The sequence below is a fragment of the Montipora capricornis genome, chromosome 3 (assembly GCF_036669925.1).
Source record: "Montipora capricornis isolate CH-2021 chromosome 3, ASM3666992v2, whole genome shotgun sequence".
NCBI lineage: Eukaryota > Metazoa > Cnidaria > Anthozoa > Scleractinia > Acroporidae > Montipora > Montipora capricornis.
Window position 1 is genome coordinate 60,092,480 of NC_090885.1, and position 17,500 is coordinate 60,109,979.

At 40.7% G+C, this 17,500-nt stretch overlaps 1 protein-coding gene across 3 annotated transcripts in view; it reads left to right on the forward strand.

Moving 5' to 3' along the window:
• LOC138043564 (uncharacterized) overlaps window positions 1–17,500 on the forward strand; it is a 65,654-nt gene that overhangs the window by 35,237 nt on the left and 12,917 nt on the right. For all 3 annotated transcript variants that reach the window (XM_068889910.1, XM_068889911.1, XM_068889909.1), the window contains exon 2: window positions 14,701–14,810. In XM_068889910.1, coding sequence (XP_068746011.1) covers window positions 14,717–14,810 — 94 coding nt within the window. In that variant the 5' untranslated portion in view covers window positions 14,701–14,716. The remainder of the gene's footprint in view (window positions 1–14,700; window positions 14,811–17,500) is intronic.

Consider the following 17,500-nt stretch of genomic DNA (forward strand, 5'->3'; position numbering starts at 1 on the left):
CGTCTTGGAAGGTAAATTTTTGACTTTGCAGAAACAATGGTCAACCTCACTCAGAGTTTGGGCGTGTTTTGAATTCGCTCATTTATTGTCAAACTTTACAACACTTGACAGGAGAAAAACCTTACGAAAACCCGGTATCTTGCTATCATCTGAGACAGATGCTTCACTGTTTGGCGGGTAAACATGCCGCGGTAACTTAATCACGGCGCCCGGTGAATTCCGGCGATGTCACTTTCGATTTTGCGATTTATTTGTGCAACCAAACAGTACAATAATAAAATTGAACGTAGAAAAAATCTCCCAAAATGTTTGTCGCTGATCGTAACTTTTTATAGTCTATATTCACGGTTCAAAACTAATGTTGTTTTCATGTCGTAAATATGTTATTCTCGAGCGACCGTCCTGGAAACTTCCTTCTGCTCTTTCTAAAAACTGTGTATCAATTTACTTTTGCATCAATATTTGTTTTTGCATAAAGCAAGCTAACAAAATCTGTACCTTGCTGAGTTAGCATTTCTCTGGTGGACACATTATAACGATTAACTTAACCGGCAATGGCGTCGAAAGTCATGTAGCGCGAATGGCGTTTTAGTAGATCTTTGAACAAAATATACCCTTATGAAGCTCAATAATGGCAAATCAATTGGATACTGAACAAGACAGGCGACAACATCGACAACAATCTGTCGCCCGTTGAGCCGTCTTTTACCAAGTGTGCTGTTATGTAGAACACTGAAGATTCGCAGGGCAGCGATAATAGTGAATTCAAAGACTAGACCAGGTGGATTGAATGGAATTTCAAGCGTTAAAATCGCTGAAAAGGTAAGATTATTGTCGAAGCTTCGATGCCGCAATTGCGTGTCTTCACCACATGTTCCTTTGATCTCACATTATTGTGTCTTCCGTCAAAATATTCGCTTGTTTTCGCTTTCGCTCGAACATAATTTACCTTTATTACATGTCCAGTGAATAGTTTTATCCTCTGGCATGAATTTTCCGTCGAAAAATCGGTTATTTGGGCGGTCAGTGTAAAACGCAGACTGCAGACTTCAGACTGCAGACCGGGGGTAAAATGCAGACTGAGGGTAAAATAAATATTTAAAAAACGAGTCATAAGGATAAAATAAAGATTGTTTGAAAGACAATCCTGTTTTACATCGGTCAACAACTCACATTATCATGACTGCAGGTCGCTGCACCTTTTGTGGATGCGATCGTACGCGTTGAAATCATCTGTGCTTTGTTTTTGCGCTTCCAGATGCATTGCAATGTTACAAATTATTTGTCACACCGGTACATCGAGGGAAATCGATCGAAAAACCAACAATTATTACTTCGAATACCTGAATAATCTCGGTTGTCTTTTTTCGGTGCAACGAAATGCACAAAGAATTTCATGTATTTCGAGCAATTAGGACGCGGGGATTTCATTGGTTAAGCTATGCGTGATAACCCCTAGGGAGAGGTTATAATTGAAAATTACATCTTCCAGATGCAAAACAAACGAACTTGTGAACTAAAGGATAAACATAACGTACACGAAAGCGAATGAAAGGATCCTAATAAGAAATTTTTACACCTCAGTCATACTGGCTTAAGCCGACTGAATTGAAACGTTAAATGGTTGCAAAATCCACGTTATCTCTGTCTTTGTTAATTGGTATTGTAGCCATGCGTGTCAAAATAAATTGAGTTATTGGGTAATTACTCGATTACTTTGTTCAGTGCAGCAAAATGGACAGTTGAATTACGGGGTGGTGACTTCTTTGCCTAAAAGCAACTCACTTAACGAAACTATCCTTTTTCCAACAACAACAAGGATTCAAACAGCTTTAATTCTTACAGAGTTCGATGAAAATCCGGATTTAAAACATGCGGTGGGGCAACCAAAGCGATGGGAGCTGTGTTAGGGTTTCAGTGTAAAAGTACAAACGGCTACTAACACTCTTATAACTCTTTTTTCATTATTATTGTATTAACGCGCAGTCTGCAGTCTGCAGCCTGCATTTTACCCTCTGTCTGCATTTTATCCCTGGTCTGCAGTCTGCGTTTTACACTGACCGGTTATTTGGGTGACTTTTGGCAACAGAGGTTAATTATTCGTAGTGCGATCGCTTCCGTTGCCGTTAGCAATGGGTCGCAAATTTGACACTTTTATCGCATTATCACATTACGCATTGAATCCACGTTATCTATTATTCCTGAAAATCTAAAAATATTCCTGCCTCATCAGTTTTCGGTCGAATTTATGTCCAAGAAAGCAGATAAATTGCAGAAAATTTTAGTTTTGCATCCAAAAATTCGCTAAAATGACCAAATTTTGCCTGGAAAACATATTTTACTGTTATTTTTCTTAAATTTTTTCGTTCAACTTTCGCTTTTATAAAATGTTTCAGTTGTCTGTAAATAAGTTATATGCTGTTGGAAAGCTTATTTTCTTAGCTTTAAAATGATGTATTTTTTTCCCCCTAACTTTAAATATTTTTTGAGCAAAAAAAAATATTTTTTGGCGATGGCTGATTTACCGCGGTTTTCTCGCGGTTGGGAAGTAGGAAAAAGAGTTAGGCCGGTAGCCAGGTTTTTAACCTCAGAAAAGGATCTGTTTCGTCGTACGAACGTGTGAGGACCTGTGAGCAAAAGGGCCTCTGCTGGTATGACTTCTGGGTGACCCCTTAATAACTTCTTACTAACCGAGCGCGAGGGCCGTACTGCCAGGGAAATATTGACCCGAGGTCGTGGCAGGACGGACCGAGCGCAGCGAGGTCCGTACAAAAACGACCCAGGGCCAATATTCCCCAGTACGGCTCGAGCTAGCTCGGTTAGTAAGTAGTTTATTATATGGTTTTTTAATTACCTTTTGCTTTGTTTTTGCAAGCCCGTAGTCGGCCCGCGGGCTAGTCACAATCAGCCAATCAGAGCGCGCGTTATATCGGCTACAAACCCCAACTTAAAAAAAATTGCCTGGAGTTTGAGTTTGAGTTTGTAAAATACGTATGAAAGGTGAAGTGAACTATATAATAGTCACGTTTATGGAAAATTCACCTAGAATGACCTCGTGTAGGCATTCACGTTAGTACCACGTGACGTCTGTTCGCCAGCTTGAACTGTACGAATTCCATTGTACGGTACATTTCAAAGGAGAAGTGATCTATTTTTATAGTCACATTTATTACAAGTTCACCTAGAACAAGAAGATCTTTCAGATCTTAAAACCGCGCTTTGAAAATTTATCTGTTTTCTTACCACTATAATCGCAACGTAGTACACATTCCAAAGCAGTCTTTGTTGACTCACTATGACTATAGACATAAAATCACCTGATCAATCTGTAGCACAACAACGACTACACACGAACTTATTGCACTATCACTTATAGCCGAGGTGAATTTTCCGAGGAATCTTCGATGACGAAATGGTCTTAATTAATCTGGAACTGTCATCAGGACATCTATGGGTATGAATGATACGATAATAACACTTTTAACAACTTACAGCTTTCTTCCCTAAAAGTCGCGATTAAATTTAATTGGGTTTTTACACGAGTAAAGGCCTAGCAAAGTAGTCACACGCGTCACTTAATTTAAGAATTACGTTATCCACGGCTGTCTTAACTACGGTGGTTATTTCCCTACCAATGAAACTTGAAACGTCGACATATTCCATGGATGACATAATGACCTTTTATGTATTCAATACTCGCTTCGAATCAACCGCTTAAATAACACAAAAAGGCATGATATATTTTGTACTAAATAAAGAGTGGAATATTCATAAAACTTTAAGTACATTAACGTTTTAACAGCTTTTGGCGAATACCGGTAACATCATATGTTGCGTGATTCGAAGTGCCACTGACTGTATGACCCAATAGAGATTTGGGTCTGCTCACCAACAAAACTAAATTTTATCTGTTTTCTTACCACTATAGTCGCAACGTAGTACACATTCCAAAGCTGTCCTTGTTGATTCACTGATGACTATAGAACCAAAATCACTTGATCAATCTGTAGCACAACAAACTGACAACAACGAATGCACACAAAGTTATTGCACCATTACTTATAGGACCTTATAGCCGTTGTCAAATCTCCGATTGCGCCATCATTCGTTGGAAAATTCACCTAGAATGACCTCGTGTAGGCATTCGCATTAGTAACACGTGGCGCCCGTTCGCCGGCTTGAACTGTACGAATTCCACTGTGCGGTACATTTCAAAGGAGAAGTGATCTATTTTTTTAGTCACATTTATCGCAAGTGCACCTAGAATAACGTTGTTAAGGCGTTCACCATTCATGGTGTTATCTAGTCGAGGCGCTTTACAGCCTGAAGGCCAGCCAAAGAGCGGTCTGCAATCCTCAATTGGAGGGAGTGTATAATAATATTCATTTGGCTGTGACCTCCTAAGGCATCCATAAGAGCAACCTGGGATCTGGTTGCCATGAGGCAAACCTTGGTAGTTGAGCAGTGAGAGCTGTGGTATTCAAATCAGTGCTTAATGACAAAATGTCTGGCAAAGCCTATCAAACAGCTCAAGGTTAAGTTGCCATTTATGATCTGAATGATGCTTTCAGGACAGAGTCTGCATCTACGTTAGCAGAGCCTGCAGTAGCCTACTTTTAGCTTCTGTTAGATAATGTTCGAGGCAAGTGACTCCATTGTTGCCACTTAAAAGCCTAAAGACCAGCCAGAGAGTGGTGCAATAAAATTATGTCTGTAGGTAATCCACCAGGAACAAAGTGTGACAATAATGAAATGCCACCGCACACCAAAGAATGGCAAGGTATTCATACCAATGTGTGAACGTAGTATCTGGAATAAAATCCCTGGTTAAGCTTATTGTGTTAAGGTTTTTGATCCAGACAAGTCACATTGTTAGCCTCCATTTATAGCCAATCGGAAGTTGCAGATTCGTTGCTTTAAACTCTAGCCCCGAAGGAAGCTTTAACTTCATGCTAAGGTGGTCTGGCTTTGGCTATGACTTCTTACTATGAGTTGAATCAGAGGTTTAGGGATGCCATGAAAGTCCATTTTACAATGAAGTTGCCTGGGGTTCATCAGTTCTTCTGGTCATGCTGATGAGTTTCTGTTTGGCGGAGAAACTGCTAAGAGAGTTAGAATAATAGCAGAATTTAAAAGAACTGCAACTACGTTTGTTTTCAGTTAGTATAAGTTTATTATTATGCACAATTTCCTCAGTTAGTGCCCTGGTGCTAAGAATTTGTCACTTAAATAATGTTCATTATTAATAATTAAGGGGGTTTGCAAGTATGCATCCTCAAGGCAGACCAAGTAACCCTTATTCTGCTTGAGGTAGTTTTCCGAGGGGTAGGTGCTTCCGAGGTCGTGGTACCCAATCGGGTAATGTTACTTCCCTATCTGTCTAGCCTTTCCTGAATGTGGTCCAGCCAGACAGGCCATGGTCCTTTCCCGAGGCAACCAACAATTTTGATATGTATGTACAGATGAGGAAGTCCACAGTTTGTTAAGCAACCAGGCACCTTAATGGTGGGACAGACTGAAAATTGCTTTTCTGAGCGGCTGAAGGTCACCTCAGATCCAGAAATCTTGGACTATGCAGAACGTTGTCACATAGAATTTACATATGATCCTTCTGAGCGACAAATTTTTAATGTTCAGTTTGTTATGTCTAGGACGTTTTCTCAAGCTAGAGGAACTTTGTGTGATCCGAGACACTCACTCACTCACTCACTCACTCAGCCGGCTGCGAGGCAGTCGGCCACAGCCAAAGCCCAAGTGATCAGAGATCACTGCATGAACTCGGGGAATGCTTGGCCTATTTTACCAAATTGGGCGGATGGTTCGCACAGACTGATGTTTCATTTTGAGAACTACAATGCAGCTCTTAGCTTTCGGCATTTTAAGTTGGATGCAGTCAACGCAGTCCTTATTTTTCGAACCCCGTGGGGAGCTTATTTGGCAATCTTAGTTTTAAAACTTACCTATTATTCTTGTCTCGTTGCCTTAAAGCACAGGAAATTCCTTCCGTTACCTTTAAAGAGTTTAACTTCTGTTCCCCGGGAATTTTCACCAAGGTTATGGAACATCCCCTGGCGGTCCTTAGGCATAAGGGGCTTTCAGTGAGTTTGCTTCTCTGGTAGTTGGTTTTATATTGCAGGGAAAGGATGTTCTTGGTTGCTTTCAAGCTATGTGAGAGTCAGTTCAATTATCATTAAAACTGTTTTGACCCCCACAATTGCAAAGGAAATCACTTTCTTGGTTCTCACTCTAGATTCTGACTTGATGAGGGTGTAACTATCCGATAAAAAGAAAGGGAAGCTGAAACTCTTGTGTTTAGAAGCTATCAGTGAGAAGGAGTTTACTATTCGCTTTGTTGTTCAGGTTATTAGAAAGGTATTGTCTATCACTACCAGGGGTCCAATTTGGGAAATTGCATTACCGTTATTTAAGACGGGATAAATTTCTAGCCGTGGCCCATAATACAGGGGATTATGATGCCCTCGTGTTTTTATTTTGCTCAGTTAGGGCACTGAGTTACAAATGTGGGTTGAGAATGTCCCCCAGGCGTTTCGTTACATTGATCATCCACTAGTGGCTTAAATTTTTCAAACTGATGCGATTGCTAGTGGCTGGGGCATTACCTGTGCAACTAATGTCTCTTGCAGTCTCGGGAGCAGGAATCGCTGCACAGTAATTCTAATTCCCAAATGTTTGGGTAAGATAGAGGCCGACCAGGCCAAGGGCATCTTAGTGGTGCCAGCATGGACCTCTCAGGCTTAGTATACTCGAGTACTATCAATGATGGGTCAGCAGCCTTTGGTCTGGACTCCAGGCAGCCAGCTGCTGGTCCACTCGTCTGCTAGTAGCACGCATATAGTGCAAAATCATCTCAAGCTGATTGCATGGCCCATTACCTGGGTATTTCATCAGAAGTGACGCTTTTCTGAGTACGTTCCAGAGGTGTCGTTCTACTCAGAGACACCACAGCGTTTATCCTTTGAAATGGGCTGTATTCTGTAGTCAGAGAGAGTTCCCTCCACGCTCCCCGGATCTAGCCCTTGTTTTTAGAATTCTTATAAAGGGAAGATATAGTTCGCGTCACTTATGGTCATTAATGTACCAACCAGAGCCTCGTTGGCGGTCGAAACGAAGGCTCTTTTGTTCCTGTGGTTGGCACATTTGAATAACAAGAGTAATGTTTGTAAACAGATAACTTCCCTATTCCGAGTTCCCCTATATGTCATTCGGCCTGATCACTGCTACATCAGCTTTCTCTCGTATGATTAGCGCTGAGAATACCTTAGTTGGCTAACATCCAGTTGTTCGTCGTTTCTTGAACGGTGCCTTTGGGAGTAAGCCACCCTCAAATAGATTTTATGGTATTTAAGATGTGCAGCAAGGGCTGAAATTTGGGAGACTCGCACTTGCGTTAAAAGGAACTCTCGTTAATACTAGCCACGTTATTAGCGTTAGCAACAATATTTTGCTGCGACATAATATAAGCGATAGTTACCTGGAAAAGTTTCAAGATGAGTGTGTGTGTGTCTCGGTAGTCATGTTAGCAATGCTAACGCTGTTAGGAGCGTTTGGAGCTACAACTTAACTTTGTTCATTGCTTGTTTAGAAGTATTTGGTAGTTTAGACGTAATTTGTAGAATAAAATGGATACATTAGGACATTGTAAACTTGGAGTATGTTTGGTGTTTTGGGCTCCTCATAGTGTCCTCACAAGCTTTGAAGGCTTCATGTCAGTACCGGAGGTTAGGGTTTATGAGATAGAATTGGAAAGTTAAACGAGACTTACCTCTAAGTTGAAGTTTGACTTGAATTCTATCTCATAAAGAGTAGTAACCGAAAGTGCCTGACGTGAAGTACGAGCCTAGTCTGCCGGGAGTGACGTCACAATCATTGTTTCAAATCTTCCTCCTCATAGTGGAGGAACATTTAGACACAGAAAGTAATTCCATAAAGAGGATTAGTAACCAAGGCCTGAGAGCTCGACACAAACACAGGGAGGTAGAGGTGGGCATGTCAGACACCTTCGGTTACTACTCTTTATGAGATAGAATTCAAGTCAAACTTGAACTTACAGGTAAGTCTCGTTTAACTTTCTAATTCACTAACGGGTATCTTTGGGCAAAATATGAGCTATCCGCCAAAATGGTCGTTGACGGACGATTCTCGATTCTTACAGACAGCCATTCTTAATGATTTGACTGGTCGAATGGTCGCCGTTGTTTACTGGCGTTAATGTTACAGTTTGTAAATGTTTTGGGTCGGAAATACGCCGTTGGTTACTGGCTTAAAATTTTACAGTATGTAAATTTTTTGGATCGGAAATACGCCGTTGGTTACTGGCTTAATATTTCACATTATTATATGGCAAAGCCAGTCTTGGGCAAATCCCAGCGCTCTGATTGGTTTTTTCTCGGTCGGGATTTTGCAGTACGGATCATTTCCGTGGAAACGGTCCAAGCCGTGTATTTTTGTTTTGGAGCAAAGCCGGCAAATTCATAATTTCCAACCACAACAGCGAAAAAAAAAACTGTGAATATTGTCATTCTTCACAGTGAAACTACCGTTCCTTGTGCGTGACAGATCAAAATCACACAACTGGAACGGAAAAGGAGCGAGAGTTAAATCAAAATGCAACTTTTACGCTTAGGCAAGAAGAAACCTAAGCTCACTTTCTGAGCAACAGTTTAAATACACGAGCGTTAAAGAAAACATAGCACTCTTCTCCTTGAAAACAGCATACAGAAAGGAAAATACCGGTTTCAGCCTTCTAAAGAAACACAACATCAAGCTACGCTCATATGGATCGAAAACACATTAACTCCATTGGCTAGAATTCTATAGCCAATCAGAACTTAGCAAGTTCGATCCTTTCATCGAGTACAAATAGAGACAAACACACATGGTTTTTGCAGACAAAGCTCTTCACCTTAAATCAAGCTATCGGCAACTGATGAGATCCACATGATAGGATCGAAACCGCGGTCTTGCCTGACCAAATAATATGTCAGAGAACTTCCATCTAGAGTCGGGTTATCTTAATGCCTCGACAAAGAAGCGACCTAAAGACATCGGCATCAAATATCAAAAGAGCATCCACGAGAACGAATTAACTCCAGAGGTTCAAGGAGGACAGCTACTGACCATGGCCACAAACCAAAACACGCTGACGAAGTCAGAAGAACGAGTGAAAGAATTTAAAAAAAACAAAATGAACCCGGGCCCGGGTCAAACATTTAAGAACAGAAGATCTCTCGCTTCTACCGCCGATGAATATATCAGTCGAGCCTAGAATTAAATTGGCGCAAAAGCGAGACGCCATAAGGTCACATTCACATTACTGCTGAGAAAATCAACACCAAGAAACTAAAAACATTACTTTCGAGACCAACTATTTTCTTGGAAGAAAACGTATCACACAGCAGTATAGAGATTCAAATGTAAAGCCTCATAGGGCAAAAACCATTGCTAAATGAATACTACAGGAGCCGCCTAAAAGAGGCATCCATTCAAATATGTACTCAAGAGAGCAAAATAGGCCTTATCACGGTTTTCGACGCCATCTTGACTGGTAGGCAAAGCGGTCAGAAATTACAGTGTTTGTATGAGAATCCGATAGCAAATAACTTCTTCCAAAATTGAATTTTTCACCATTTCTGAATCGCAACGTTAAAATACTAGGTAGAAGGTTGTATTCACCAAGTTTGAAGTATGTAGCTTGGCTAGAAGACGCTCAGTTAATTTTTTGAATTTTCCACACGTTTGTCTGTAAATTTGGCTGGGTAGACAAACGTCTAGACGCAGTTCGCGGGAAAAAATTTTTAAGACTAATGTATTGAAAATTAAAAAAAAAATAGCTCAGCGACTTATAGGAAAGCTACATCCTTCAAACTTGGTGAATACAATCTTCTACCTAGTATTTTAACGTCTTGATTCAGAAATTGTGAAAAATTCAATTTTGGAAGAAGTTATTTGCTATCGGATTCCCATACAAACACTGTAATTTCTGACCGCTTTGCCTACCCGTCAAGATGGCGTCGAAAACCGTGATAAGGCCTATTATGACAAAGGCAACAGAAACCAGACCACGTACAAGGGGGTCGTGTAGGCCTGTCAACTCTTTTTAACACTTCACCAAGGGTATCTACACAGTTTCTGAATTGTCTAAACCATTTAATGTCTGTTTTATTCATTTCACTAAAGGTGACTTGTCCATTTGTGTTTTAAATATATCTTTTCAAATTCTGATAAACCGTTCTACAAAGGACAATTAAACCATTCCGGTTTATTCTTAACCATTAACTAGGCTTGTATTTTTGGCGGTGACGGCTGCCCATAGATGCATCTGTTGCTTCATACATTCAATTACTGTACTAATTGAGCATGAAAGCATGAAATTTCATTTTAAGTACTATTTTGAACTTGTATAATTATTATATAAAAGGGGACAAAGGGGAGGACTCCTCTCTAGTTTGGCACACACATTAGACGTGAAGCTAGGGTCATCGGTCACTTCAACAGAGAAGATTCCTTGTTCGGTCCACACAACAAATTGACAATGTTTCAGCCCACTTACAAACATTAGTACTTTGAAGTTGATTTCAAAGCAAAACCGTCACCATTTGTGTATTACGTTTAGATCGCAATTTTATCTCGTTAGCACAGTATCTTCTTCATTTCATGGTTCAGGTTTATTTCATTATCGCCTCCTCGTTATGTAATTTAGTTAAGTTTAGTCTCTCGGATTACGGTATATTTGAGGGGGTCTGAGGAAATGATTGACTTTATATCGCTGTTGTGATCGTGATCGTGCTATCCCAAGCTTTACATATCCATCGCTGTGTTTTTTTTTTTTTTCAAGTACTTAGGAGCTTCACCAAAGTAATTCGGTTAATGTTGTTTCCATGCTTGGTTTAGCTGCTTGTTTATTTTTACTTATTAGTTTCCCGACGTATACATTATGTTAAATCGCTTCATCGCTATTCATCTATTGTATTTAGTTGCGCATTATTCTTAGTTCGGTTGCGTTTTTAATTGCCTTTTAGTTCGAACCGTAATCGTTTATCATGACAACCACATCGCTACTCTTCTACTTGGGAATAAATAGTGTTAATTTTCATTAACGATTCTGCACGTGTTGGTTTACGTTAAGCGTTCAATTTTGCTCCTAATTTACAAAGCTACCCTATCCCGTGACCTTTCGAAGGTCACATTGTTTTGCCAACGATTTCCAGGGTGAAGAATCAGTGCTAGCTTCTTTTGGGTGAAGATCTCTGTGTTTCCAGTGTCACTTACATTCTACAGTGCTCAGTGGTCCTCAATGTTATACAGTGCTCAGTGTTAGAACACTGGCATTTCTGAATATTATCGCTCCAAGGAATGGCTTTGACTTTGCAATCCAAAAGCCGTTAGAGATCAATTCCAGTTTGTGGTGGGTATGGCTCACAACCCACTTACATGCATTGCAAGCACTGACTTCATGAAATAGCCCCACTCTCTGGCATTTTAGGGTTCCATTGTTTGTTTACAATTTCTGGGATGTTAGTGCTTATGCTATTTTCTATTTTCGAATTCCCCATAGTACATTTCGTTTTCCCCCCAAATAAATTTTACATAAACTATGGTTTTCAAATATTCCCAAGAGCATTTGAAAACAATAGTTTATGCAAAATTGGGGGGGGGGGGGGAGGGGGGAGGGCAAACAAAATGTATTATGGTGCATTAAAATATGGAGAATGGCTTGTACCAACTTTGTGACATTTTTAGCACTATCAAGTTTTCTTGAGAAGACTCTCTTGCACTTTGAAGCGGTTATGAACCCCAGTCCTCATATTGCCATTGCTTTGTCGTGGCGCTTTCAATGTACTGAAAGACAACAACTTCCAAAACTTCTTCCATCAAAATGTTTGCTTCAGTCTTAGAAGCTCTTGTAGTTTATTCTTAATTCGTTAATACCACTCCCATGCTTGTTTTCATTTGATTTAGCAGTTTCATCAACTTTATCTGTCTGCTTCTGTAGCTGGTAATTGGCACATTACCTCTCATCTGGCAGATTAGTGTCTTCGGATGCAGGGACACTGATCTATGACTATATGTGTTCAATTTTTTTTTGGAAGGGGTGTTTTACTTTCTCAATCAACAAATCCTTTTCATGAAGCGCTTCACTTTGGCTACACTCTCATATACATGGACACACTCCACATTGCAGAGATTCCACATATTAAACCATCAGTAAATAAGCGACAATCACGAGGCTCTCCCAAAAGGGGTCCTTGTTCCCTTTAAATATTTGCTTGGGTTGCCTTGTTTTCCAAATTACTTTCAAACTTGTTCCCAGCTTTCTGATCTCTAAAATTGTTTTAAATTGTTTATGCTCCCTTTTTCCCTAAAATAGTTTGACAGCAGCCCAGTCAAAATGTTTTCGAGTAGTACTGAGGCAAGCTGGCTATAGTAATAGGCAGGAGAGGCCTTCGGACTCTGCTGTAAGGGCCGGAGCCCCTTGCATAGTTTACAGTGATGAACAAAACCTCGAAACAACCACATCCTGAATACCAAGTCTGACAAATGTGAATTTGAAGTAAGCGGCAGATATTGTGTTGTAGACGGCCAAATAGCCGACTGCCGGCGCATATTGACTGGGCTGATCGTCGTTATTGTTTCCCAGTTCCAATGAGCCATGTTCCCTTATTCCCTAAAACCCCTGGGAGGCCGGTCTCAACCAACGAGGGACTTGTAAGCGGTGAGGCCCTGTTTGTCGTATTCAGTGTAGTGGTACATTAAATGGATAACCGAATGGCGCCGAGGAGTTGAAATTGTTCATGATCTTGACTTCATCCAAAATGGATTGGGATTAATAAATTGTCTGCATCGTCGGTTTTGTCTTTCTACTAATATAAACGTCATTTGATTCAACTGCAGCGGCGATTGCTATCAGCGAAGACTTCAAAACCGTAAACGCGCTCACTGAAACTCCATGCTCCTGCAAATATTTTTCTGTGCGGAAGTCCCTCTTTAATAGTCATCTGCTTAGACATGTTGAACCTGGAACTGTTGCTAACAGGACTGCTTGCTGAAGTTCGCTAGACTTATTCGTCGTTTTCGAACTAGTAAAGGCCCACTGACAGAGGAGGTTAGATTTACACACACTCGAATCACATTCATTCTGTTTCGTTACTGACCTCAAAGTGCACAAATATATGACAATTTAATACATGGAGGTATTCGTAATAACATAATGCAAGGAATACATTTCGTTTTCGTCCGCCTAGCGATCCTAGCTGTAAAAAACCTGACTCACCCCCGTAAATCTTGTCGACATAGGAGAGTAAAACTATCACGTTCCACACCAAATCATAACGATGGAAGTAACTAGTGTCTCTGTTGGGTCACTTCAAAGTCCCACACAAAAAGAAACTAACATTCATATGTCCGATCTGCTCGAATGTCCGAACTTTCGCGGTTTGTTTACACAAAAAGTCACGTGATACTACATGTGAAAGCTGACGCTCAAAAGGTGAATTAGCTATTAGAGACCTTAGATCGAGGTTTTGCGATCTTACCACAAACGGCAAGCCGCGGTTTGCAGTTGGCGGTTTCATGTTAGCCGTCCGCCCATATTTGGACTTAAGATTCGCGGGTTAAATAGCCGGCTGCCATGTTTGTTTTCATTCGTTCGTTCACTTCTGTTTTAGCTGAGAAAAGTAAAGTCAAGTCTCTGCTTACGAGCCAGAAGGCCCATCAGGCCGGCACTTACTAGGAGTATTTCTACTCCCCCTTGGATAGGATGCTAGTCCATCGCAGGGTTATCCCCAGCATTAAATTAGCCGGTACCCATTTATACACCTGGGTGGAGAGAGGCACCGTGAAAGTAAAGTGTCTTGCCCAAGAACACAACACAATGTCCCCAGCCAGGACCCGAATCCGGACCACTCGATCCGGAGCCGAGCACTCTAACCATGAGCTAAATTCAAAGTGGAGAGAGAAGAAAAATTGCAAAGAAAGATGCAAGTTGCGCAAACACAGTTTGAACAGAACCCCTGTGATGAAATCGAAAATATTCTTGCAGAATAGTCTCGAACTGATTGCAATAACGGGAATTTGTTTTGAGGTGACGTTCTCGTTTCCGTTCCCGTCGTCGTTGCTAAGGCTCACTAGGGAGCTTACGCAGAACGACGACGCCGCCAACCAGCTGCGGGCCCGGGTTGCTCGAAGCATGGTTAGCGCTAACCGGCGTTAAATACCATGGACACCTATAGGTTTTCATACCTCTTAGTCCACGGTTAGCGCTAACCAGGCATCGAGCAACCGGCCCTTGAACGTCGCCTAAAAACATTATTTCCTGTTAATGTAACAATTTCGTTATAACCCTAGGTCGTTCAAAAAGAAAGTGTGTATCAACATTGCAGGACTAAAATTGGCATGAACGGTGGGGTTGTTTGGGAAAAATTATAAAATGTTTCATCAGGTTCTCACGTCCTCTTCACAACCTCAAATTTGGTCAATTGACGTCGTTGTCAGGACGAGGACGCGAAGAAATGTACCAAAATGCATAACGCACGTGCAGGGCGTGCAGATCTTTTGATTTTGCTCATTAAACCCATTGTTTTGTGGCGTTCCCGTAGCCGTCATCGTTGTCCTTGCGTAAGCTCCCTACTATTGCGCCGGAGTCTTCCTCAGTTAGTTAATTACACTTTCTTCCCATTTTAGGCATTTGCTGCTCAAGATGATCAAGTCACAGAAACTGACATTAAGCATTTCTTTTGGTGCAGTGTTGCTGTTGCTGTTTCTGTTGAGGCAGTACACAAAGGTCCCTAATGGTGCGTAAAATAATTTTTGTATAGCGATATTTCTTTTACGGTTTACAAACATTGACGTTACATTTCTTTTGATATTCGCATTTGCCAACCACCTGCAATTAGGTTCTCGTTGTCGTATTAATAGCAATGGCTGGAGTCACGTAATGCCAAAGAAATGTTGCTTGAGAGCGAGGCTAGTGAGTCTGATTGGCACATAAACAAAAGAATACATTTTTGGCCGCCATTTATGCATTTGGCCAAAAAAAACCGGTCGAACTTCTGACTGAAGTACGGAAAATGGAACTTTTTTTCCTGCAATCTCGGCACTTTTCCTGAAATTTTACCCATTTTTTAATTTTAGAATAACCGAAAGTGGAGTTTCAAGCAATCGTTTTAATAGGGTTCAGATTCTCAAACATAACAAACAGACCAACTAAGAGTAGTATCATAAAAATTTAATGGCTACCTGCTCTTTTTATCGTGAAGTTGTTCTTTCTGTCTGCTTGCGAATTCGCCGAGACACTGCAAAGTGTATGTGTTCTTCCTTTCCTGTAATCAGGATCACGAACGGTGCATTTAGTGGGCTTTTGCGATTTATCGCTCTTTGTAGAGATCGGCAATATGCTCAATGACACTTCCAAGTAAATAACTTTGGTAGAGATCCATGGAATGTTCCCCTACGAGGCATACTTCGTTTCACTCCCCATCATGTCTTTTCAATGCCCTGCTGTGGGCTCGTTTGTCTGGGTCGACGAAGTTTAGGCGATGGTTAACTGTGAGATGATGTTAGCCCTTGTCTTGTAGGCAATTGTAAACTTTCCGGCTACAGGTAGCTAGGGCTAATATTTTTTCAAGGAAAGTTTACTGTCAGAAAATTATGTGTGCTGGCGGATTGAAGGTTAACCATCATGTGCAGTTTTTTCTTGAGCATCGCGAAACATATCCATCTCCCAATGCACTTTGTCTTTGCCAACTGATTGCGTTTCCACACAGGTTTTAGACACAGAAGACGAAAAGTAAATTGTTTTCTTTGCACCACCCTATGCCTAAAACTATCACAGGGACTAACCTTAAGCTTAAACAGTGCCTTTAGTCGTAATTAGAGTTATGGTTAGCATTAGTAAAGGGATAGGTTATTTCAAGAGTAGTAAAACAGGGATCCCTGAACAGCAACGTGTAAGTACGGTTGTAGGTGCTCGGTGCGGCACGTGTATATAATTACGTATCATTCTTATGTAAATAGTCAGCCAGAATTCAAAATAAATATCCTTTACATGGTGTGAATTAGCAACTTGATACGTTAGCTCAGTGGTCAATGACAGGGACAAGTAATCCAGAGGTTTACAGTGGGTCGGAATTCAAGGCAAGCTGCGAGTGACATCATGGGATAAAATGGCAGAAAAAGCCGAGCGGGATTTGGAAAAAAGGACACGACGAAGGGATAGAAAGAGGAAAGCTGGGACGAAAACGAGTAACGGTGTGGGCGATGTAGGAATAGAGGAGAGAGAGGGAGGGAGAGAGAAATGAGATCCATCTTTATTCATCCCGTAAGTACAAATTACCCATGTATATATTCGATTCTCTTGGATGGATGGATGGACCGACGGACGGACGGACACGACGTATTGTTCTACAAAACAATAGCGCGAATGAATCATTAATTTCTTCTGCATGCATGATGAAGTAGGGACCTGTACGGAAATCATTCCTAAAAATAACCTTTGTTTAAAAAGGCTACGTGAACTTGATTTTTTTTTTTTTGACGGTGAAGCACCGATTATTTGGTTTGAAGATGAATCAAACTTTTTGCTGCGTTAACGATTTATTTCATACTTGTGAACCTCATTAGATTTGCAGACTTCTGTCTTCTCCTTAAAATGTCTTCGTAAATAAAATTATGATACAAGGTCGAGAGTGTTGCTCTGTTTGAATTATGAGTGCGAGTTGTGGATCGCCACAAACGATGTTTCCCCGCGCGCGTAAAACGGTGGAGCCTGATCGCGGGTTATTCGCTCTTTTAAGTTTTACTTTTCGCTTACATTTTGTTTGAACAAATGTATTAAATACAGGCCGGACTTGGCATATTCTTTTAATGAAATTCTATTATAAAACCGACTTATAAGCTGCATAGCCAATTTTTTTTTTCTGCCATTGAACATTGGGATGGTCAAACCAAGTAAGCTTAATTTTGCCTTAATTTTGTCTCTCTTTATAACCATTTTTATAATGCAATTATATTTGGCTGTTTATCGTAGGGGCTATGTTTGACAGGTTGTATTGGTAGATAGCTTTATTCAGTGGATGAGTGGTATTTAAACACTGGCTGGCTAATTTTATGATTAATTATCCACTGGAAAAAAGTTATCTGCAATTTCAACAGAATGTCAGTCATAGTATATCTTGTTTTCCTAGATTTATGATAACTTTTAATACATGCTCCCAGCTGAGCAGGTTTTCACATTTAATTAACAATATGTTGAATGCATTAAGATATGTTACTCACTGAACTCAAAGTCCGGCAGATGTTAGCTTTCTGAAGTTCATACATTTTGCAGGAATGATTTCCCAAACAAGGGGATATAAAGCCCAGCCTGACTTAAGTTTAAAATAAGGTGGGCTAATCCTAAGGTAATCATTTTCCTCGCAATCTGAAAGCTCATCAAACAGCATGGCTTGGGAAATCCTCTGTGGGCAAGGGGGCAATCATGGTT